Source organism: Microtus pennsylvanicus, chromosome 4 (genome assembly GCF_037038515.1).
Source record: "Microtus pennsylvanicus isolate mMicPen1 chromosome 4, mMicPen1.hap1, whole genome shotgun sequence".
Taxonomy (NCBI): Eukaryota; Metazoa; Chordata; class Mammalia; order Rodentia; family Cricetidae; genus Microtus; species Microtus pennsylvanicus.
The window spans coordinates 57,933,590-57,959,065 of NC_134582.1; the positions used below are offsets into that span (position 1 = coordinate 57,933,590).

At 40.0% G+C, this 25,476-nt stretch overlaps 1 protein-coding gene and 1 long non-coding RNA gene across 32 annotated transcripts in view; one reads left to right on the top strand and one right to left on the bottom strand.

Moving 5' to 3' along the window:
- The window catches only part of Dtna (dystrobrevin alpha), a 367,583-nt gene that overhangs the window by 118,077 nt on the left and 224,030 nt on the right, over positions 1–25,476 (bottom strand). For all 31 annotated transcript variants that reach the window (XM_075969214.1, XM_075969216.1, XM_075969213.1 and 28 more), the window contains 2 exons: positions 20,453–20,520; positions 10,676–10,756 (listed from right to left, as the gene is read on the bottom strand). In XM_075969214.1, the coding sequence (XP_075825329.1) occupies positions 10,676–10,756; positions 20,453–20,519 (148 nt within the window). In that variant the 5' untranslated portion in view covers position 20,520. The remainder of the gene's footprint in view (positions 1–10,675; positions 10,757–20,452; positions 20,521–25,476) is intronic.
- LOC142848688 (uncharacterized) lies at positions 21,344–23,579 on the top strand. The gene is made up of 3 exons (XR_012910451.1): positions 21,344–21,443; positions 23,018–23,204; positions 23,542–23,579. It is a non-coding gene; the product is annotated as an uncharacterized LOC142848688 (long non-coding RNA).

Below are 25,476 nucleotides of genomic sequence, written 5' to 3' on the forward strand. Positions count from 1 at the left end.
TTGTTATCAGAGTTCAGTGTTTTACAGCCTTTTTTGCTTGGTACCTATCAACAGTTAGGAATTAAGCATGCTTTTCCCTTTATTTTCAAGAGAGTGGTGGTATGTCCAACCATTGAAATCTCTGACTTTCCTGAGACATTATTACTCAGGGGGTCAGAGATCTTGAGGGCTATTTTGGACTGCAATCCAGGTAATCTAAAACTAAAAGCAACTGCACCTATGCCTACATTTCAATTGTTAGACTGTTAAAATCATAGCTTTACTCTAACTGGGAAAACTCTCTGCTTTTAAATGGCTTACATAGTTAGGTCAGGACAAGCCAGATAATCCTTCTACTTTAAGGTCAACTGTACAATAAAATATGTGAAGACAGTAGTAAATGCTGTCAGACTCACAGTCCTGGGGAAAGTTTGAGGGGTATTACACACTGTGAAGTATTTTTGATCAAAGGTGTAGAGTTATCTCAGAAAGGTGATGACGAACATGTAAACTCACAACTGGTTAGATGTTGAGATGCCTACATTTTGAGGTGGGAGAAGAGTTTAAAGATTCATGACCTGGGCATATGTCCTCCCACTGTTCTATTACCAACCTTCAACTTTTTTTTCTTCTTACTTTTAACATGTGACCATAATGGATTGGAAGGGGGAATCCACTCATTTAAATATTATGGAAGAGAAATATGCAAAGGGGAGGATTTCTGAATTCTCTACTTTTCACCCACACATTTTGGTCTGGTGTCAAGCTTGGTGTGCAGTAAATGTTTAGTCCCTAATTGTTGAATGCACAATTAATCTTTAACAACAACCATTAAGGAAACCTAAGTGGAAAGCAAACTGGGGTGACATTGGGGTTGAATTTCCATTTGAACAACTGGAGTGGCTTCATAGGAGAGACCGCTTGTATCCCTAGCCTTCTGAGAATCTCTGCTTTCCTTTAGTGTGCTCTGGAGCTCTGATATATGTTCTCTGTGGGAGAACCCTTACCAAACACCCTTCACCATTCTGTTGAATGACTTTGGGCTAGTGGCAGAAATTTCCAGAAAGAAAACTAGGAAATCTCAAGGGGAAGGTTACTTAATCTTGCCTTGAAACCTCTTAAATACATTTGGAGAAGTTTAAAAAGGTAGGAATGCATCAAATTCCACCCCCCCCCCCCACACACTACAAGACCATTAAAGATGACATGCTTTGCTGCACAGTATCCAGGTGTCACCCAGGAGCAGACAAGAGGCAAGGGAACTGTTGTTTGCAGCATTCCACCTCCAGAAAGAAGAACAGGGGTCCAGGCTTAGTCCACAGACTCTGCCGCAGGGAGACCCTGAACAAAACAGTCAACATTCTGGAAAACTAAAAATATCACCAAGAAAACAAGCCCTCCATTTCCTGTATCAAATAAAAATAAACAAACAAGCAAGCAAAAGCAACTACATTGAAACCCACATCTAAACTGTCAGAACATTAAAGTCATAGCTACATTCTGTCAGGGGTTTGTTCTGATGAAAGGGAAACCACTTCCCCAGAGGTGCAGGGCCCTCAGAAAGTTCCCCTCCCCCACACTCATCTTGAATGGGTATCATTAATAAGTTTGTTTATGCTCTGCTGCCACCAACTCCCCCACAGGGAATTTTTGAGAACATTTTATTCTTGCACAGTGCACTTTCTTTCTTTATTCTAAACAAGTGTCTAGAACATTGAACACCAGTAACAAAAATGTGCACAGAAAACATTTGAAACAACACAAAGATGATTCTGCTCCATCACCTGTCTTTTATGTACTAATTGTGATACTTTCTGCCCTTCCTCCCGCTCCTAGGCCAGGGGAAGCTCCTGCTTTCCTTCTTTTCTAGTCTTTTAACTTATTTTTATACTCAAGGTTACTATCTGGAAACAGGAAAAATCTATGTTCTTGGGCACTATAATAGGCTGGACTCCAAGAACATCTCCCTAAGGTTTCTTGCCCCCTGGTGCCACTTGTCTTCTCTCAGCTCCTCAGTGGAACCTTAATCCTGATACTCTTCTTAGAGAAATTTTACAGATAGATTTTGGGTAACCTTAAAATCTGAAGATCATCTTGTTAGTCCTGGCATAAACAACTAGTTTTCCCATTTAAATACAAAGGCTGTTTGGTCACAGAAGAGGAAATCAGGGATGTAATCCAGCACAATCATCCGAGTAGTCCACAGGGGTCACATAGCAAGGAATCAAGAAAGCTCTAAGAACTGAAAACAGTTCTCAGCTGGCACCCAGCAAGAAAACAGGGACATCAGTCCCACAACCACAAGGACAAGAATCACCACAACAGCCAATACACTTGGAAGAGGACAAGTCCTGGATGCAAGCTGCAGATTTCAGCCCAATGTGATGCTAAGAGCTGAGTGCATGACACACAGAAAACTGATCCAGAGAGCCACAAATGCATGCACAGCGAGGTAGGGAGACAAAAGCGAGAAAATGAGCATGAGTCAGTACTACGAATACATTCTCACACTGTGGAAGACTAGTCACTTGGCTAGTGAAATAACAAATCTACTTCACACCCACTCACTCATCTAAGAAATTTTATCAGGATCTGCTTGAGATGTAATTTTCTTAGGTTATTTTTCTGTGATAGAGAAACAGATCAATAGGTAGTGGTGCCTACAAACCCTGAAAAAAGCTTACAGACTTTAATGTAGACAAAAACATATGTTCCAACAGACTCTGAATGCAGGGTATTTTCAAAAGGCATTTCGCTCGGTAAAGAAAAGATCATTTGAGAAACCATGAAAGACCAGATGCAATTATAGACACTTTCACCTCTTTCCCTTTGAAAGAAAAATTTAATTGCTGCTACTGACAGAAAGCAAAGTGAAGCTGAGGCTGAGGGGATGGGGGAATGGGCCACTCTTTCTGTGGGTGTGGGAGGGAGTATCCCATTGCAGTATTTTGTTCCCTTTATTAAACAGAGGTGGCCCCATGGTTCTGAATTGTTTCTCATGTTGCCTTTTTGTTGATCACGAACTTGAGATGATGTATCATTGCCTTCAAAGTAAGTTTTGAAGGGGAAAATGTGCTGACTTGGCAGGATATCTGTATCATTAAGCTTGCCATTGCCCCCACAAAGAAACGCTGATCTAGAAGGAAGCATCTATTTGCTTAAAATAAAGATGGAGAGGTTGTCATTTCACAGATCTTATCAATAGTTTACAGATTGTTTAACCTAAATAAATTAAATTAAGAAAAGATTGTAAATTAGCAGAGTGTGTAAGAAATCTTGTTTTCTACATTTTGTCCCTTCTTTCCAGGATGTAAAATAGCCAGCTTGATGTTCTTAAGTTTTAGAGATATCCTTTCTTCTGTCCTATTAGGATTATATCACAGGGAGGGTAGTTATAGCAGAATACAAGGAAGAACAACTAACAGAAATAGTGATGTGGAAAATAATTTCAATGGAAGAAGGCTGAAAGTCTTCTGCCTGTAAAAAATGAGATGGATTTCTCACAGCTATTCTTTTATCAGCAAGACTGGTAAATGCCTTTGATAGATAAAGAGACCTAGGCAAGAAAGTGTTTCTCTAAGCCTGAGGGATGCCAAGCAACTTTATATTCTCAGAAGAATGAAGGATGTTACACAGCCACATATAGGAGAGAAAGAATGTTCACAATATTTTTATTGATGGAATCAAACACTTAATGAGTGAGTAGAAGTTTTCTCCCAAATGCTGACTTCTAATGAGGATTAAATTCTTTTTTAGGAGCACAATTTATTTAATTAGGATGCATATTATTGTTCCCTATTACCAAATTTATTACAAGTATCTATCTATAAAAACTATTCTTCAGTCCTGGTCTACACAAAAAGAGACACTAGCCCATCTTTAAGTACTTATCACAGTATTGGGAGCTTTTATTCTCAGCATCGGTCAATACTTGTATCAGGAGATGGACTTGGCATCTGTAATGGGAATCTGTCTCTGTGTGGATAGGATGGATAATTAACTAACTTGTGTGGTCTTTGACTTCAGGAAATAGAAAATCCATATACCCCTGCTGTATTTGGGCAATTTTCCCTCTATGGGATGATTTCATGATAGCCAATTTTTTATTTTTTTCTTCTATATTGTGAGTTTTAAATTTAGTTTGAATAATATGCAGAATAAATTTGGCCTCTAAAGGAGTTCTATTTTGAAAAATAAACAACTTGTTCTTGGTCATAATCCATTAATTTCTATAAAATAAATGACATAATGAGCTATCCTATGCATATCCTATGCTTATACCTGTCTCCCCTCCTCCAACTATATACAGAAACTTAATGTCCAATGTGACAGTCAAATGAGCTGGCGACTTCAGGAAAGTGATTAATTTCTTAAACTGGAGCCTCATAGTGGCAACTAAGGCCCTTATGAAAGAGGCCCAAGAGTGTGACACTTCCCCTTCAGTCATATGAGATCTCCTGGGAAGGAAGAGGCTACCTATGAATCTGAAATTAGGCTCACAGAAACCATCAAGTGGACTGGTGCCTTCTCTTGGACTTCCTGACCACTGTAGCTATGAAAATAAATATATTTCTATCATTTACAAACTGTCTAGATGATGGCATTTTATTATAGCATCTCAGGTATGCCAAGATTCCTCAGTAACTCTGTTAGCAGGTGCTAGGCAACTGTTACTGGAATTACCCTGTCTTTACCCATTAAATTGACTATAAGCAAGCATGGAGTTGTTTTTTTGTTATAGATCAGTTCTGCTCTTATCTCTTTGTGGTCCTTGCTACAAGCAGGGAACCTCTGCTCTTTCTCTTAGCTCTTGGAGGTGATTAGAATTTTTGTGCTCTAGAGAGGTAAATCCACTACATTCTGATTTTTATCTTACGCCCTTTGTTTTAGAGTAAAGCTCCATTACAAGGCATAATAATTCACTGTGTTAACTTTTTTGTAGACTAGAATTACCTTACTCTAATGCAAGGATGTAAATTCATTGCTTGATGTGGGATTCCCCTCTGTATGCTATGAATACCATTGGTTAATAAAGAAATTGTCTTGGGCCTGCACAGAGCAGAGGTAGGTGGAGAATACTAAACTGAATGCTGGGAGAAAGAAGGCAGAGTCAAGAAATGCCATGCAACTGCCAGAGGGTAAAGACATGAGTTGACAGCTGAAAACATGCAAGTAGGCCATGAGACTTATGATAAAATATAAAATAATAAGAAATGGGTTAATTTAATATGTAAGAGTTTGCTAGAAATATGCTATAGTGATTGGCCAAGCAGTGATTTAATTAATACAGTTTATGGGTGGTTATTTTGGGGCTGAGCAGCCAGAACAAACAAGTGGTCTCCTACAACAAATTGATGCTCCAAAGTGTGCTAGCTAAATCAACATAAAACCCAAGAAGACTTGGAAAGGAATTCTAGATACTAAAAAACAAAGCTTAGCTGCATTTGTTTTTCAGTTGGGCTCTGTTTGCTGAAGGCATGCTTCAGCTACTTTAAGAAAGGTCCTCCTGATAAAGTGGTAGCAACAAAAACAAAACAAAACAAAACAAAAAAAAAAACCCCATATGGTTTTGAAACAGTGGAAAACAAAAACAAAAAGAATATAGACAGTTATAAAAAGAAGTAAATGGTTTTTAAAACATAAAACAAAGTCTTTGGAGAGACAAAGTGAACTTGCAGAAAAAGTAATAGGAATAAAGAAAATAAGGCATGTAAAATGGAATATATACTGAGAGTGTGGATTATGTATATTATTGTGTTTTCTTTGAATTTTTTGATTGCAGAGAGACATTTGATTCTGGGGACTGCTAAGCTAAGTCAGCATATATATTTTAAAGGTTTCTTTAAACCTTTAAAGTCTAAGGATATGTTACTTTGGAAAAGAGGTTCTTCTTTTGCTTCCACAGAAGATGAGAACCTGTGGATTAAGTCCAGACTAATGTTGTTTGATGGACCAAGATCCCCCAAAAGGTTGCCATGAACACCCCCAAAATTACTTCACCCAACAAAAAGCAGGAAACAGTTTGGAGAGAACTATGCCCAAATTTCCTAAATGATTCTTTATAAATGTTTGTTTACATTTAAAGGGGGATATGATACTTGGTGTTGGTAAAAACTTAGGACTTTCCATGACAGTGAAACACATTTGCTCCTGGCAGCACCAAGATATTTGAAGAGGATGATGGGCACCAAAGAAGCTCCTTATGGCATTGATTGGTTAGCCATCTGAGTAAGAAACTGCTATTGCCTGGACTGCTTGATGCTATGCTGTATGAACTGGACATGCAGGATCCACAGAGAAATGACTGCTGAACTTGCCTAAAGGTGAGATGATCCTTTGGGGTTCCTGCTACATGAAAGAGTCTGCCAGGCATTCCATAGGATACAGAAGAAAGCAACTGATGAACTTTATCATTATAAGGTAGAACAGATCTTCAAATTTCCTGATTCTTGGAAATGTCTGCTGGATACTATGGGCCTGTAGGCCGAAAATGGATGCTCCAATGATACAGAAGAACTTTGGGTGACTGTCCAGGCAGTGAGAGGTCTCTGTCAATTCTAGAGATTTGGAAGTTGCTTACAATGCACTTCCTATTTACTTAGGTAGTATTATATCCTTCTGGAGTCTTTGATGGATTTGAAGAATGTATAGTTATAGTAGATATAACTATAATTCTTGCTTGATACCTCTTTTGTTATATGTAATTTTTCTGTGTTAAAATTAAAACATTCCTTTTTATTTAAACAGAAAAGGGGAGGTGATGTGGGATTTCCCTTTGTATGCTGTGAATACCATTGATTAATAAGGAAATTATCTCGGGCCTGCACAGAGCAGAATAGAGGTAGATAGTGAAAACTAAACTGAATGCTGGGAGAAAGAAGGCAGAGTCAGGAGATACCATGTAGCCCCACCAGAGACAAATGCTCAGAACAGAATTTTACCCAGTAATCATGGTGATACATAGATTAATGGAGATGGGCTAGTTTAGGATATAAGAGTTAGTCAGAAATATACTTAAGTTATCGGCCAAATAGTATTGCAAAAAATATGCTTTCTATGTGATTATTTCAGGGCTGAGCAGCTGGGAATTAACTAGCAGCCTCCTACAACAATTGCTGATGAATATTATGTTACCAAAATGATCACCCCCTTTGGCTACTTTTCTAGAAGACTCCAACATTGATTACAATAAACCAAAATCAGTTGTGTTAACATTTCACAGGTAACTCAGAACATCACATGGTTTACTGTTAGGAAAGAAGGTGGAACAAACAGACAGCTCTGAATTTGATCCTCTGATCAATGCAGAAAGTATTTAAACAAGCTTAATTTCAGTGCAACATTCCAGACACGTTTGCTTTTGTTTTCTGAGCTTTAACTAGTTATTTTAGATTGTGATTTTTTTCCTCATCCTAAAATGCATGAAGCTTATCAGATACATTGTAAAGCACATAATGTTTTTTTTATTCCCTTTTTATTCATACCTACTGAGTCCTTCATATTAACTTTCAGATTTTTATTCAAGAAAGTTTCTCCCTCACATCAGGGCACTAATGTGACTTCCCAAGTCCTTTTTCAGGACTCCCAAGTGCTGTGTCCTGATGTTGTCTTATTCACATCCAACAATCCAATTACCCAGTGAGACTCTGAGCAACCTTAAGGTTGTATCTCATGGCCAGTCACACTGTCTCTGCTTCCTGACCCAGAGTTAGATGTGTAGCAGGAAGTTAAGATGCTTACCAAGTTTAGAGGAAACTGTGGACACTGCAAGGAGACACTAGACAGGAATTCTGCTCCTAGGTTCCACTTATTTGAACTATTGCCCTCTCTGCTTCCATACTATTTTCCAAGCTGGCCCATGCAGCTGGGGCACAATTTTGGATGCAGGATAAGGATGTGACTTAAAAAGAATAGGAAGAGGAAAAAAGAAATGTGCAAGACTGAGAATAGACTTTCTCAGAGTATGAGGAATGGGATATGACTGACAGGGTGCCACAAAACCAGGCAGGGATCATGTTGTGTGTGCATGGTGTAATATTGCCTAAAGGGTTGCTGATTAGTCACTATGAATCTATTCATTCTTCCCTCCTCCTCTCTCTGTCTTCTCTCCCATTTATTTTCTCATTTCCCCTAACCATTTTGTGGTCTTTTTGGAAGTTCCCACCTTCACTGATAAATGTCTACGAAAAGCTTGACAAACTTTTAAGGGGGATGCAATTCTCATCCCATTCTCCCGACTCCTCCCCACTTTGGGGATTCCTCATTTGTTCTATTTTGGATAGCACTGAGGAAGAAGGGGAGTCTTTCCTCTCTGGAAGCCTTTCCTTTACCTTTGGAAAACAGCACTGAAAAGACTCTTATTGGCTCGTTCATGCCTGAAAATACAAATATATGATGTGGGAGGGCCTCCTGTTTTGTATTGATTTCATTGGTTAAATAAAGAAACTGTCTTGGCCCTTTGATAGGACAGAAAATTAGGTAGGTGGAGTAAACAGAACAGAATGCTGGGAAGAAGGCAATGAAGCAGACACCATAGCTCTCCTCTTTGAGATGGATGTCGGCTAGAATCTTTCCCGGTAAGCCACCACCTTGTGGTGCTACACACAATATTAGAAATGGGTTAATCAAGATGTGAGAATTAGCCAATAAGAGGCTGAAACTAATGGGCCAGGCAGTGTTTAAAAGAATACAATTTGTGTGTTGTTATTTTGGGGCATAAGCTAGCCAGGCAGGTGGGAGACGGGTGGCAGGAAGGAGCCCGCAGCTCCTTCTACAAATATAGCTATATACATATATTTAAATTTCAGGTTAATTAATTAACTATAGAAAATACAGTCTCCTTTAGCCCAGGATAGCCTTACCTCAAAATCAGTATGAAGCCAACAATGACCTTGAACTTCTGATCCTTCTGCTCATGCACCACCTGATTAATATGGTGAAAGGGACTTCATGCTTGATAAGCAAGAACTCTGCCATCTGGGTGATATTTCCAGCATTGGACATAGTGTCTTTACACACACACACACACACACACACACACACACACACACACACACACACAGCTTGTTTGCTTGTTTTTGTTCCATGTGTATGTGTTTGTTTTCTCCCCATTCATCCTGTCCCAAATCTTGGCCTATTTCTTATCCCCTGGCTGGTGAACTGCTTTAAGCACCTTGTGGGGACTGAATCACCTTACCATCTTCGTAGTCACGATCAACTGTGTACCCAGATGTGTGGAGCTGTGTGGCTTGCTCAGGGCTCTGGGAAATACCCACGGAGACTCTGGCAGGATAGACCTGGGGAAGTGGCTAACTCTGCATTCACTAAGAGTCTAATCCCCATGTTAGCTATTCAAGAACTATATGTACATTCTGGGTAGAATGTTAGGGCTTACATAAAAAAACAAAACAAACTGTTCTTCACTAATTAGAAAATGAGAAGTTATTAATTTTGAATGAGAGTCAATTCTTTAAAAAGAACAGAATAAATCGACACAAATGAACCACGAAGTAATATTTTTGCCAGAGAGAACAGTTGTGGCAGCATGAAGGGGCGTGCCAACCCACAGGGAGCACTGAACTGCTCATGTGGTTGGCACTCAGCTTGCTGTGTGTAGTTTGCAATCGGCAGCAAACAGAAGCAGGTTCCTGTGTTTTTTAAAGCTATGTATCTACTGCAACTCTTGTCCAAAAAATGTAATCAACACATTGATTCTCTGGGCTGATTTTATCATTTCAGAAAGGAGCTTGAATGTTTTCAAGATGTTTGTTTATAAACAACTGATAGTTACAAATGGACATGCAGAGAGGATTTTAAGTGTGATGGTTTACAAAGTACCTGTATGCTGTGATTACCATTGATAAATAAAGGAACTGCTTTGTGCCTATAGCAGAGTTATAGGAGAACAGAGCTAGGTGGGGTAAACTAAACTGAATGCTGGGAGAAAAGAAGGGTGGAGTAAGAAAGGAACTGTGGAGCTGCTTCCAGAGACAGATACTGGGAATTATACCCCATAAGCTACAGCCACGTGGCAATATACAGATTAATAGAAATGGGTTAAATTAATATAAGAGTTAGCTAATAAAAAGCTAGAGTTGATGGGCAAAGAAGTGATTTAATTAATACAGTTTCTGTGTGATTATTTCTGGGATAAGCTGGCCGGGTGGCTGGGAACCAACAAACAGTCTCCCCAACAACTTGGATATCATTAAAATGTCATGGGTAGTAAAGAGAGAAAACACTCCTTGCTGAGTTTAGAAATCTCTCAATTTATCTATCCTCTGTCTATCTATCTATCTATCTATCTATCTATCTATCTATCTATCTATCTATCTATCTATCTACCTAATCTATTTATCATATATTTATCTATATATCTATATACATATATACACATATGTATCTATATCTATCATCTATCCATATATTTAATATGTAGATAAAGAAAGATAGACACACATAGATATAGATTTCAAGAGGCTCATCTATTCTAAGTCTTTGGTAGTTGAGGCTAAACCAGACCTGAGAGTTTCTAGCAATAGTTTCTTTACTATTCACGACCACAATACCCTCTTTATTCTTGTGTAAGCATATGTTTATCAATCCTTGTAGGAAAGCCTGGTTTTAATAAACCCAGTAACAAGCATAAATGATAGTACTCATGTATGCAATTAGCACAAACAAATGGAACACTTACAATTGCATTTCTTCTGCACAAACCTCAGCTTGCATGCTGTTCTGTAGGTGGAGAGTCGGATACGATCCAGATCTTGAGCCCCTAGTATGGGAAAAGAGTATACATATGGTATGCCATTTGTATAGATAGGAGCTTGCAATGTTTGTAAACAAAAGAACTGCAGATATAATCCATATGCTTATTGGTACTTCTGTTGCAATATAAATACTAGTTTAAGACTCGGGTCTATTCATGTTCCCAGGGCACAGAACTCTGGTATTCAATGAGACTGCCAACCATGATGATGGATCAAGGAATACAACCTCTCCCTGCTGTGTCTACCACTCCACAGAACAATATACTCAGGCTGTGACTTAAGTAATGGAAAGATGATATCAGAAATGATCACTGAATAAATGAGCTTTTAAATTCATCATTGTCATTGGAACATAGTTGTTAGGTGAAAAGATTGAATATTGAGTATTTTTTCTGTGAGACCTTCTACCAAGTGCTTCAGGAAACCTCAGTTTTCTCATTTACAAGGTTGGGATAATGATACATTAGCTATTTCACATGATTGCTGGAAAGGCAAACGAAGGAGATTCCTGATGTTCTAATGGAAGAGTCCTGCATTTGTGCTAATGTGTATCTTGAAACCTCAGAGGGGAGACTCTTTTCCAAAACCAATGTCTGCTCCTGTTCTGTGACATCCAGTTCCACCCTAGCATTGTAGGAACATGTCCCCACATTCTTAATGTTGTCCTTGTTCTACTTTTCCATTCAAGAATCCATCATGAATCTTGATGCCAAGACAGTAAGTAGTTCTGAAAACCCTGCTCAGAGTTTATGTCCCACCATATTCTAACCATCTTACCCACCCAGTAATGTTTTATAATGACCCACCTAGAGTTACTGGGATGTCCCCCCACAGCCCACTGAGCTCTAGTGTTCCTCCTACCCTCCCTGATTGGGCCAATTGCTAGGCCATCTCACAAATAAGCAAGACTCTAAACAGGTGCCTGCTTTTAAGTATTTTGTTATTCACAACGGAAATAAAAGCACATAGCTATATTTGGATACATATTAGAGCTTTCTCTTAATGAATGGGGCTCACATAACTGCTATACAAATGCTTGAAAATAGAACAGCAGGTATATGGACTCCTCCTGAAGCAGGAGGACTAGCAGGCCAATAAAACGCTTTTGCAAAGAATCAGGATGGCTTCATAAGTACCCCCCACTGATGGAGTTCCACATTTCACTGACTCTAAAGATTCACTTGGACATATTGTTGTCTACTGTCCAGTTACTGGTTTGTTAACCACCAGCCACTTATTCTTGTGAAGTGATATTGCTTGACAAGCAGGCTTCTTGATACCAAGGTGAAGGTTTCTCAGTACAGGGTTTCAAATAAAAATGTTCTTAGGAAAAAGACATTCAACTTTCAACAAATGGCCATGTAGGATTATTTCCAAAGAAAAGGAAGATGGGAATTTAGTGAAATTATGTATTGTTCGGCCTTTACTAATTAATTCTATCACTTCTTCTTTGTGTGAACCTCAGCAACATTTTACTTTCCATCTCTAGATGGCCAAGTATGAGATGGGGATAAAAAAAGATAAACTTGAGTTAGCGATAGTGTAGTTCTGACCTCTGTTCTCAGTACACAGTGAACAATTAAAGCAAACACACTGTCTTAAAAGGCTTCCTGGGCTAGTTCTGAACAGCAGTGGATAACAGAAAGCATCGCCTTACATGCGAGTTTTCCTCTATCTCCTCATCACTACAGCCCCCTTGGTCCAGTTCTCACAACTGGAACTGCAGAAATGTTTCACCCTGCCGATTGACAATTTACTTCTCAATATTTGGTGGCTGCTCTCATCATCATAAGCATTGCAATTATAGACAAGAGGCTTTGTCACCACAAACTTTGAAGCTGAACTGGGGAGAGAGCTTTCACTTTTTAGATGTTGGTTTGAAGATGTTCAGCTCCAGTCATGTCAGACAGTCATAGTGTTCATCAGGCAGTGTGGCACACAGAGGGCACAGATACACAGGGCTGCTGCTATTATTACCAGGCATGTTGCTTCTGTGAGTTTCTTTGTGATAACTTTGATTCTCCCTCCCAGACTCATACTATTCTTCCTCCCTCTCCACCAGGATTCCTGGAGCTTGACCCAATGCATGGCTATGAATGTCTGCATATATTAAGATTTTCTTTTTATTTTCTGGCTTTGCATTAAAGATAGGACTTTGTATCTATTTAGATAGTTTATTTTAATTTTCTGTCCTAATTAATCTGTATATCATTTTCAAACTCATTATTTTCTTATGGCATGTCAAAGATCCTTCCCATGTTAAAGTCTTTGGTCAATCTGATAGGATCTTGTTGGAAACAAACTCTCTAAGATGCCAATGGCAGAGTATAAGAAACACCTGTGTGCTGAAATCTGCCTTTACTGCATGAAATTTTACTGGTGTTTAGTTTGGCTTAGCAGTAAAGAGTTCCCATATCTGTAAATAATGCTTTCAAAAAAAAAATAGGAGGTGTATATTCTTGGTATACGTTCATCAAGAACAATACATTAACGCTGGTCATAATTGTATCTTCCTGTCATCCCATCACTAAGGAGGATGAAGTGGGAGGAACGTGTTTAAGGCTATCCTAAGCCACAGAGCCTGTATCAAAATAAAACAGGCAGATAAACAAAGAAAACCATAGAAGGAGATGTAGCCTCAATTGGTAGAGTACTTGCCTAGCATGCACAAAGTCTTGGATTTGATCCCTAGGTACCACACACACTGAGCAATGGGGTTCAGTTCTATGTAGCTGTTCTTCTAATGGAAGAACATTAGAAGTTTAAGGTCATTCCAGGCTACATAGCAATTTTAAGGCCAGCCTGAGCTATGAAAGACCCTGTATCAAAACAACAACAAACAAACAAAACAAACCAAGAACAATGAGTTAAATACCAGTTGGTACACCAAGATTGTGACCTAGCACACAATGATGTCTGTTAATTTCAGCAAAAGTCTGAGAAGGATACCCTTGTACTTCTGTGCCTCTCTCCCTTGTAGACCTTAGCCAAAGTCTGAGAAGGATACCCTTGTACTTCTGTGCCTCTCTCCCTTGTAGACCTTAGTCAAAGTCTGAGAAGGATACCCTTGTACTTCTGTGCCTCTCTCCCTTGTAGACCTTAGTCAAAGTCTGAGAAGGATACCCTTGTACTTCTGTGCCTCTCTCCCTTGTAGACCTTAGTCAAAGTCTGAGAAGGATACCCTTGTACTTCTGTGCCTCTCTCCCTTGTAGAGGTCCTCGGGCGCTTTTGCAAAAGTGCATTTCTACAGGATGTGGTAAAGAAGGACACACATATGATGTGTGGGGATAGAGAATCACCTACAGCTCTCTTCTTGTCACTATTATGTAGGTCTAACTGATGCTGAAGAGCAAAATAAAGAGACTTAGATGTCTGTAAATGCTTCCTAGTCATATACGTTCTTCGTGTCTGATGATGTAAAATCTAATATTAAAGGGTTTTTGGTAAACAAGCAGCAAAATACAGCTTTGCAGATACAACAGCCGGCTGCTTCACACAGACAGTGGGGGCGGTGCTATGGGAACCATGCTGGATTTGGTGAACAGACACTGTGGCATGCTCCATAGAGTTTATTTTTTTTTTAAGCTCTCAAAAATAAATTTAGCTTTCTCTGACTTAATAAATTATGAACTTAATTTAATTTCACTTGAGTGGTGTTTTGTTGAATGCCTATGAGTGTTCTCTCTGTCTTCGTCTAAGTCTTTGATTAAAACCAATGGCCTAAGCAGAACCACACGTACAGCCCCTTGGAGGTCAGCCTTCCTCCAAGGCTGACTGAACCATTGATTGTTGCCCTACATGATCATAATACTACCTGTGAGTTCACTTCACTGTGACCCGGCTCACTTTTGTCCAACATATGCATAGTCTAGGAGCCTTTTCAACACTTTGTTGAAACTAAGGTTAACATTTATGTAATGGCATTTTTTTCTCTGATTTAGAATTCTGGTGACATTAAAGAGAAAAATATTTTATTTACTATTTTATTAAAATATGGGATTTAAATAAATGATAAAAGGAACCATGAAGAACGTTCTCCCATTGGATTCTTCTCTGGGAGGGGAATGCTTTTTTCATTTTATTTTATTATCCACTAATGGTGTTTATTTCTTTTTAAATTACATCAGTGGTATATAAGTCTTTAAAACTTGAAAATTCAGCTCACTCAAATGATATCAGGCCTGCTTCACACTAATATACAGTGGGAGATAAACATTAAAAGGCAGTGATAGATACCATTCTATATCTGTATATATTTGAAAATATAATAAAACCATAAGGTATATGTATTTAAGGAAAAATGCTCTTGAACTGTCTCCTCAAACCTCTTCTGCCCATTTCATGGTTGGAAGATGTGTTGGAAACAGGAGCAAAGATGTATGTAAGAAATCACACACATTCACAGCTATCAGTTACAAGCCCTGTGTTTTTTCTTTTAATCCACCTGTCTCAGTTAGGTTTCTATTACTGCAACAAAACACTAAGTTGGGGAGAAAAGGGCTTATTTGGCTTACACGTCCTTATTGCTGTTCATCACTGAGGGAAGCCAGGATATGAACTTAAACAGGACAGGATCCTGGAGGCAAGAGCTAATGCAGAGACCATGGAGAAGAGCTGCTTCCTGGCTTGCTACCCATGGCTTGCTCACCTGCTTTCTAAGCCAGGATCACCAACCCAGGGATGGCACCTTCCACACTGGGTTGGGCCTTCCCCTGTTGAGAGGGATGCTCTTGCACACTGTAAAGATTTCTCACTCATATTGGTTTACTAAAACACTGATTGGCCAGTAGCGAGGCAGGAAGTATAGGCAGGACAACCAGACTAGGAGACTTCTGGGAACAGGAAAGACAGAGGTAATCACCAGTCATAGAGGAAGCAAGATGAGAATGTCTCACCGAGAAAAGGTACCAAGCCATGTGGCTAAACATAGATAAGATAAATATGGGTTAATTTAAGTTGTAAGAGCTAATAAGCCTGAGCTAATAGGCCAAACAGTTTATAATTAATATAACTTTCTGTGTGTTTCTTTGGAACTGAATGGGTGCAAGACCAGGCAGGACAGAAACTTCTGTATATACGTATGCATATACATACATATTCTGTATACACTCTGTCTATACTAATTCAGAAAATGCTTTACAGTTGGATCTCATGGAGGCATTTCCTTAACTGAGGCTCCTTCCCCTCTGGTGAGTAGCTTGTGTCAAGTTGACACAAAACCAGCTAGAATACCATCTTTTCATGTTTTTCCCTTCCATTTTTCTTTGTCTTTCTCTCAAACATATTCTCATTAATTTTCTCCCTTTCCTCCTATTCATTCATCAAACCAATCCACAAACCAACCAAGCAAGCAACTGACAACCAACCAACCATCCGAGTCTTCTAGTTTTGTTATTAGCTTTATTACATGGAAAGTTTCACATCTTCTACATGTGTTCTCCATTTATGTTTTGATAGCTCATAATAAAATATTTTACATAAAGTATTCTTATATTATTAGACATCTTGCTCATTTAAAAAGTTCATTCAACAAATATTTACAATATGAAAATGGAACCTATAAATTATGTTCCTGAACTATTTGCTATGCCTGATGACTGATTGAATGCATGCGTGTGTGTTATATATAAAAGAGATGAAGAGGAGGAATGAGATAATGTCCTAAGTGCAATCACTACTTAAGTCCCTATATCTTTTGAGAAGCTTGCACCTACACTCTTGAACATGTCTTATTTATCCCTGAGCACATTTCTTTCTAAAATAAATTTTAGTTCTGCGTCATATGGGATTACCCCGAAATCTTTTCCTCTATACTCTGAAGGATCCCATTTTTGCCTGAGTAAAGTTTCCTAAAAGATGAAGGAATTCCTTAGTTGCCTGGGATTCTTTGTTTAGGGTTGAAGTCTTATGGACTTTCCTTGTCCACTTTGGCAAATCTATTGTTGTCTTTGTTCAGCTCAGGTTTAGGCAGTCACATTAGTGAGACTTTACGGGTGTAGCATCTGACATTCCTAGGAGACAAACTCTCTGAGCCTCTGGCTCTTATAGTCTTTCTGACCCTTCTTCTGCAATGTTCCCTGAGCCTTAGGTGTAGGAGTTGTTTGTAGATTTATCCATTTGGACTCTCCACTGAAGAGTGCCCCAACTGGTTATTCAATACCAAATGGTCAGCATTGAGAGCATGTAGACAAATAACATTATACAGACTGAACAGGCTATGTTCAGGAATATATGTTAAATAAACATGTATGCCAGCTGGGCCTGAAACTTTCCCTTCCTAGGCCTAACTTTAGAAATATTTCTTCAGGCCTTTAGGCCTTAGATTTCTCATTTTTCCCTGAGCATTTAACTTCAGAACTTTTCATTGTTAATCCTAACTAGGGTACTTTGAGATGTAAATTTCTCAGTCTCTTGCCAGTTTTTCACCACCCCAGTGCCTTTCTAAGGCCCTGGATATCAGCCCCAGAAAAGTAATCATTGAGAGAGATGGGCCCCTGTCCCTCAGTCTCCCTGGAAGAAGAGCCCAACAACTAAATTGTCATCATTAGTAATCAGGTGGCCTAATCCCACTGACCAACCCCAGAGCACAAACCCTTCCGATGCAGGAGGTAGTCTTTTGTTTTTACTGAAACACTTTTGTAAGTCTTTAGTTGCCCGTTTAGCTTGTGTAATCGTGAGATGAGACTATTCTTTCACAACTATAATATTCAGAACAACAAATCGGCCTCCCCTTCACCACTTTCTTTTCTTAAAAAAATGAATTGTTTCTAGATAAAATATAATTAGCCACTTGTATAAATTCCTAGTCCTGTTTTTGCTTTCTGAACATCACAGATTCCTGGAAGATGTTTTATTTTTGGCTATTTTAACATAATGCCAAGAAGATCATCTTAGTCTGTGTGACAGTTCACCCAACAACAGCGTTTCTTCCCTTTGGGCTCCGGCAATTGTTTCCCTGCTGAGGAGGCGTCTCAGTGGTGAGCTAAAATGCTAGTGAAATCAAAGGACCAGTAAAGCCAGGCATTCACAGGCCTTGGCCAGTATCTGAGTCTCCGGCCCATGTGGGAAGAGAGACACCTAGTCTGAATAAATAAATAAGTCTGACTGGCTTATTTATTCTAATCATTCCTCAGTAGAGTTCACAAAGCTGTGTAAGAAAGCCTCGTGGCATCCTGAGGCATTCTTAGGAAACGGGAAACATAATAGATTCGCAGTTCTCCCAAGTCTCCCTGTCTTCCACTCTCTCGACAGAATCTCAGGTAGCCCAGGCTGGCCTCCCACCCATTATATAGCCAAGGATAACTTTGCGTTCCCCATCCTCCTGCCTCTACCTGCCTGGTGCTAAGATTACAGGTGAGCATCAACAAGTCTGGCTGCTGCTTCTTCAACATGAGATTTATGTCAAGTTTTCCTTGAGTCGAGTTTTAATTTTGTAGACATTTATAACATTGCTTTTTACTTGTGCCAGGAATTGCACCAGATAGGGAAGAAACTTAGTTAAGTATTGCTCAAACCATTAAGTAAGCATACTTTTGTAATCATTAGAGTGTGCCAACTGCTGAATATTTAGTATTCCAAAGGCAAGTTGATGTGGGCTTCCCCTAGCTATGCTGTGAATATGTTTTATTGCCATTGGTTAATAAAGAATCTGCTTTGGGCCTATGGTAGAACAGAATATAGCCAGGTGGGAAATCTGAACAGAGATATATATAGAGAGTAAGCAGAGTCAAGGAGACATCACGTAGCTGCTGGCACCTGTAAGCCACAGCCTAGTAGCAATACACAGATTAATAGAAATGGGTTAATTTAAGAAGTAAGAGTGAGCTAGAAATATACATAAGCTAATAGGCCAAACACTGTTGCAATTAATATAGTTTTTGTGTGATTATTCAGGTCTTGGGTGGCCAGGAACAAATAAGCAGTCTCCACCTACAGCAAGTTAAAAGATTTGACATATTTTCTTTTTTATAGAAAATATTAATAATTTTTCTGTGTCTGGCAGAATATTTGCTGATGATGGAGTTTGCTCAGAAGTTAAGGCAAGCTTTCTCCACCAAAGACATTGCTCTTTAACTTCCCCCCCTGGTATTTTAGTTATGCAAGTAGGTATTTTTCCTTTAAAAACTTTATTTTTAATTAAAAATAATTCTGTTTTATATGTGGTACACACTATGCTGTTCTGATCCATGTAGAGAGATTTAGTCTATCTAACTAATATCCCGTTACTTATTTAATTCTTTATTTTTTGATGGGCATAATATAAAATATCTGTTCCTTATAGAAAATTTGAAAGATGTGACACATCATTGACAGCAGTATAGTAGTTTATTAAAATTTACTCCTCTGGTCTAACCATGACCTTGGCAGATCATAACCAGATGCGTGCCTACTAAAAAGCCGCAGTTGCTGGGGCTCAGTATTGCAGAAGAAAGGATGGCGGTGCCAAATGACAGCAGGAGATACTGGAGAGTCTCAGCTGATACTCTCGCAGACACTTCAGACTCTGTGGTCGTGCACGTCTTTAATCCTAGCTCTTTGGAGGCAGAGGCAGACGTAGGAGGATCCCTGTGAGTTTGAGGCCAGCCTGGTCTTCAGATTGAGTCCCAGGATGGCCAAGGCTACACAGAGAAACCCTGTCTCAGAAACAATAATAAGAAAAGAAAAAAAACACAACAAAACAAACCAACAAACAAACAAACAAAAACAAAACAAAAAACCAACAAAAAAGCCCTCTGTACATACAGAAGTCCAGAGGATATCTAGAAGTCCCCTCGTCAACTCTACTTCTCTTCCGCTACTTACAACACTGCAGGAGTGCCGGCATATGATTAGGAAATGACTTGCCTTCACCCCTATTACCGGGAACTTTTTTCCCAACTCCCATTTCTGCCAATCATATCCCATTTTCTGGGTACCTTTTTTCCTGTCCCTTTTCCTTCCTAAGGGAAGGAGTTTACAAGCCATTCCTGAGCACTCTTAAAAAACAAAACTCACAGAACAAGAGAACTGAAATGTTTCCCTTTATAACATTTAATTTGAGAAGGATGTTTCTCCTCTTTTTATGAACAACCAAGTGGTCCGTAAGGGAGATGCCACCAGCAGCAGCCGTGCAGCCGCCATGAGCATCCGCAGGCCAGCCAAAGAACACCACCAGCGTTTGTGGCTCCTATCCTCTGTCACCCCGACTGCTCGTATCTTTCTCAGCCTTTGTTTTTTCTTTAACGGTTTTGAGATAGCCTGCCTTCCAAAGGAGGACCAAATGACAGCTTACAGTGTTAGGTCAGCATGCCCACTTAGTAAATGTATTATATCATTTTCCAGGGAAGACATCAAGGATGTGTTCCACTGCTTTTATGCTATGGCAGCCACTGGGCCGGGGAGTGCAGACTTCAGATCCCAGTGGACTGTATTAAAGTCAACACTGAGTAACGTCATCAGGTGTTTCTGTTTGGGTGTAAATATACAGATCCAGAAACAATTTTTTAATGTATGAAATCCAGAGTGAGAATCAGATTATAAGTCCCCGACTAATTTAATTCTCACCTAACGAGAGGCTGAAACGGCCAAGCGCATATTTATGCAAGGAACTGGGGATTTTCCGGAGAAACCCAGATGCTCTCAGGACTACATGGTTATTTCTGGCTTTCCCATGAATATTCAATGAACAGTGAAGGGGGTTTCCTTAAAAATTCCATACTCACTCATCTCTGCAAACAGCTGTCTTCTCTCTGCCATGGTAGTTCCTCTTTTCCCGCTATCTTCAATCATTCTGTGGGACAAAATTGTGACAGCATGCGTCAGTCTCATGGTAAGCAGGCAGACAGCCATTTCTAGGTAAGCACATTAAACGCACTTGGGTCACAGACAAAAATCATCCACTGAACTTGTTTATTTCAGAGTACTGGGGGCTGGGGAGGTGGCCCAGTAGGTAAGGCACATGGCCTGTATGTATGAAGACCATGAAGAGTTTGGATCCTTAGAACCCAATGAAAAGCAGGACAGGCCTGGCTCCTGCCTCTATTCCCATTACTTGGGAAATAGAGACAGGGGATTCCTGAAGCAAGACACTTGATCTCAACTTAGGGCCTCCATATGGACCCCCTAAAACATATAAACTACACACAAAAGTATTTTCTTTATATTTTATACATTTATAAGTAAAATATATCATTCATTTAGATTACTGTGCATATTTCCCATACATCATATAGTTGTTGAAAGGGATAGAAATGCTTTCTTTCCTAACATGAGGGGAACCATGGAGTTGACCTGGTCTAGCTGCCTGGAGAGGCATGGATCACAGGTCTTTCAGGTTAGAGTCTGTGCCTCCTGGGGCACTGTGTGCTTTTCAGTTTCTGAGAAACCGAGGCACTCCCTCAGACAGTGAAACATTCAGGGTTCCTGTGCATCTCTGCATTCCCTAGAAGTCAGCAGAGCATTCAGAAGCTTGGCTGGACAATTAGTCTTAGACATTAACATTGTGTACCTTGTACAGCTTGCAAATGTCATTGTATCCTGGCAACTACAATTGTATTTATTCTTCCTAGCAACCACAGTTATATTCTGTTTCTGATAAGGGTATAAGAAGTCTGATTGCTTGCAATAAGCTTGTCTCTGCCACAGACATACAGCAACCCCTCAGACCCGTCTGGTTGACATTACCACTGACCATAACCAGCTAATCCTAGTTTGGTAAGTGCTGGTGCTTATACTAATTTAAAAATTACTAAACAGTATATGACCCAAATGCTATAACTAAAAACAGCCATTGTGCTGATTTGAATGAGAATGGTCCCCCTATAAAGCATATGCTCAAACACTTGAATACTTGGTCTCTACTTGGTGGAATTTGGGGGGGAAGGAATTGGAGGTGTGGCCTTGTTGGAGGAGGTGTATCATGTCACTAGGGAGTGAGTTTTAAGGTTTCGAAAGCCCACACATTTAAGGTTAGCTCTCTCTCTCTCTCTTGCTCTCTTTCCCTTTCTCCTTCCCTTCCTTCCTCCCTCCCTCCCTCCCTCCCTCCCTCCCTCCCTCCCTCCCTCCCTCCCTCCATCTCTTTCCCCCCATCTCTCCCTCCCTCCTATTTGTGGATCAGATATAAGCTCTCAGCTACTGCTTTGGTGTCAGGCCAACCTGCCTGCTGTCATGGTTCCTGCCTCAAGAGCTTGGATTCTCTCTCCCTAAATCTTTGCGCTCAAATGAATGTTTCCTTTTTTAAGTTTCCTTGGTCATGGTGTCTTACCATAGCAATAGAAAAGTAACTATAACAACACCTATTTAATTGCCTATTTAATGGTGGGTGGTTTACTTCATGTCGAGTACCTCTTACAATTCTGAGGCTACCTATTTAGATTAGAGACCACATTTCTCTAAATGTGCTCCCATGCAGCAGATGAGAACCCAGGGACTTCATGAATGAAGGATGCAGAACCCCAGAACTCCAGGGTCGTGTCTGCTGCTTGTTCCTTGTATAGCCACAGCCTCAGTGTAGAAGCAGGTGAATTTCTATTGTTAATCTTTAAGTGTAACTTACAATAGTTTTCCTGTACATAATTATTTGATGCAAGTGGTTGGGTTCATGTTTTTTTCTTCAACCATGCCATCATCTCCTGTAGGTCATTTTTTAAAAGTGCTATTAAAAAAGAAACAACTAAGACAGAGGGTAGAAAATTGGACTGGAGGAAGAAGATAATGAGAAAGTTAATAGAAATGTTATTTAGTAACAAGGATGGCTTTATTATAAGTATTGAGAATTTATGATTTGATGAGCTTGATTTTTATTATATCTGGTTAAACTTTAAAGACATGAATCCAGGGTCTTACACATGCTAGGCTAGTGCTCTTCCATTGAACTACCCTCAGATATTTCATCCTGATTTGAAATAGAGTTTTGCTAGATTGCCCAAGCTGATCTTCATTTCCCAATGTCTCAGTAGCCTGGATCTCAGGTGTATACCACCATGTCTGGCTTTAATTCAAGCATCAGTGTTGTACACAGGCATATGCATGTATACCATCCCACCTCCCATGTTGATTCTCAGGCATGGTGAACATATGACATGCCTGCAAGGATATTTGGCTTTTCTTTGGATAGGTCCTTCCCTTCCTAAAAAGAGTTTTGTTCGTGTCTCCCTAATTTGTAGTGAGTCTCAGGTCTACGTCTAGCTGTGTCTTACTCTGAAATCAACCCCAGCTCTATGACGGCCTTGATTCTGAACCTCTGTAGTTCACAGAGCTTTCCTCTTGATGATGTGTCTGTTCCCCAGAGCTTTGCCTTGGACCACCTACCCTCCCGGAAGTGTGCTGCACTGGGCCCTGGATGAAACAGCTGCTGAATCACAGATCCTCCTTGCAGATTGCTTACTCTAGAGTAAGGTATTATTGACCCGTAGCGATCTGAAGAACTTTTGCTTCCTGATTCGCATCCCATCTCCTTCACTGCAGAGGAAGTGGGTAGGTAACACCTGACATGCACCAAGTCATCCGGATATAGCTCCCAGTTTTTATTTCAAGGGCTCAGAAATAGAAGGGAGGCAGCGGGAGGGCAGGGAACAGAGCCAGCGGTACATTCCTGTATCTGTCTCTGTGCTGGGACAGGATGGGAAGAACATTAGAATAAACATGAAGGAATGCAGGCTGGGACTGACTGAGCATATCTGTGAGGTTAAGAGTGGCATTTGAGGTCATCGCTCTGACTGCCTGGACCACTCACTTGCACAGAAATGTTCATTTCTAAGCTAACTGTGCTTTTCTGAAGTGAGATGAGGATAGTAACCTCATTCTTTTTAAGATTCTTCACAGGCAGCAGTGTTACTGAAGAAATGAATGAAAAGGGAATGCAAAAAAATAGAGGTGAGAAGAAGAATAGTTGTATTTTTTTACACAAAATAGACATTCAAATTATACTTCCAAAATCTAGCACAGAAAAATAATTCAAACCATAATCATTTCAGAGGGTCATTATCTAAAAAGGGGAATAACAAATTTATTTATGTTTATCAAAACAGGGCTATAAAATTTTAAGCAAAATCATACGTCATGCAATAGTTGAAAAAGCTGCAAACTCCATAAGTGTCAGCTTCTGATTTGTTCATCACCACTTTTGTTGTTGTTATTAATTCCCTCATAAAAGAACCATAAGCTACACAATGATTGCTAATAATTGCTAAGGTAAAGCATAGACCTTATGAGGGAAATTCATTGGTATTACATCTTAGGAGGCATAGAAATACAGCAGCAGAGAAAAAGGCAAACCGTGTGCCTCTCATTATCTCCAGATTTCGTGGGAAGCATCAAGCCAGCTTAAACTGATAATCTTCACTTTCTTCAGTCATTACAGCCAAGGAAGGAACGGGCATACTAGCTTCCACCTCAGACTGATTCAGTGGGAGATGTCTGGGACTCTCTCTCTCTACTGCTATCTTCCTTGATCACGCTCCACAATATCCTTTGAGACAGGTTCTCTCAGGGAAGCTGGAGCTGGCCAATTGGTCTAGAATGGTGGCCACTCAGTCTAGAGAGTCCTGTCTCTGCCTTTCCAGTGCTGGAGACACAGGTGCCACCACATGACGAAACATTTTACATCAGTGCAGGGGATTGCAGGTCTTCACATAGCTACCACTTCACTGGTTGAGCCATCTCCAGAGCCCCTCAGCGGGGACAGCTCTTGAAGTGTGTTCAAGCATCAGATAGGTGAGGACCACCACTGTGGACTCCGTGGCTTCCTGTCTAACTTACCAAAGGAAGTGACACTGTAATACTCCACCACATTTTTGTCACCTTACAAACAGAACAGCAAGGCCCTCGGAAGAGGTTATCCTGAATGCGTCTACAGGGTGCAGTTTTGCTTGGAAAGCAATGGAGCTTGGCTAGGATCTCTAGTTTTCATGAATTTTAGTGAAACAACAGCTATCCGAAGTTATATGGTAGAGGTGAAGGGACAGTATTATTGTTTGCCACAAGGTGTGGCTCACTTGTTCAATTGATGTCTCTCCTTGTAGATGGGATATTCACAAACGTATGCTAGCATGGTAAGAGAATGATGAGTCCCTTCTGCTAGCTCCTGATTAACTCTCAGTTCCCAGGACTACACAGGTACCTGCTGCCTTCACCACTAACCCGCACCCCCTTACGAGGAAACACTCCTAGAGTAGGAGCTCCAACACGCATCTCCTTCTGCTTCCTGCTTGAGGACAGTGAGCAATGGTCTCCTGCTCCTACAGTCATGTCTTCCGACCACAACAGATGACTGCAAGCCATGAGCCCCAGTAAAACCACCCAAAGGAAATATTTGAAAAGAAGCTGGAAGTTTTCAGACACTTTCATAGTCTCCTAAGATCAAAAGATTAAAAAGACGTGACTTTATGGAGCTCTGTGCTTTTTAAGATCCCCGTTTAGAAACGGAAATTTTTTTTCCAAGTAAGTATTAATAGCTTGGTGTAATATATGCCACATGCAAGCATGCACTGCTCGAAGTGGTAGCTTATTTATGAGGTTTGAGAATGACATCAAAGAATCAGTGATTCTAGCATAGGAGGATAAAAAGCAACGGTACTTTTTTTTTTTTTTAAAGACGGAAGCGTTCAGGAAAAATGATCACAGTTAGAAGGAATTGTGGGAGAGCACATAGATCTCTAGAGGGTATGGCACGCGGGGGAACTGGGAATTAGGCAGCATCTCTGTGCGCAAGTGTTAGTGGAGAGGCGGAGAAATGAAGTGGCCTCAT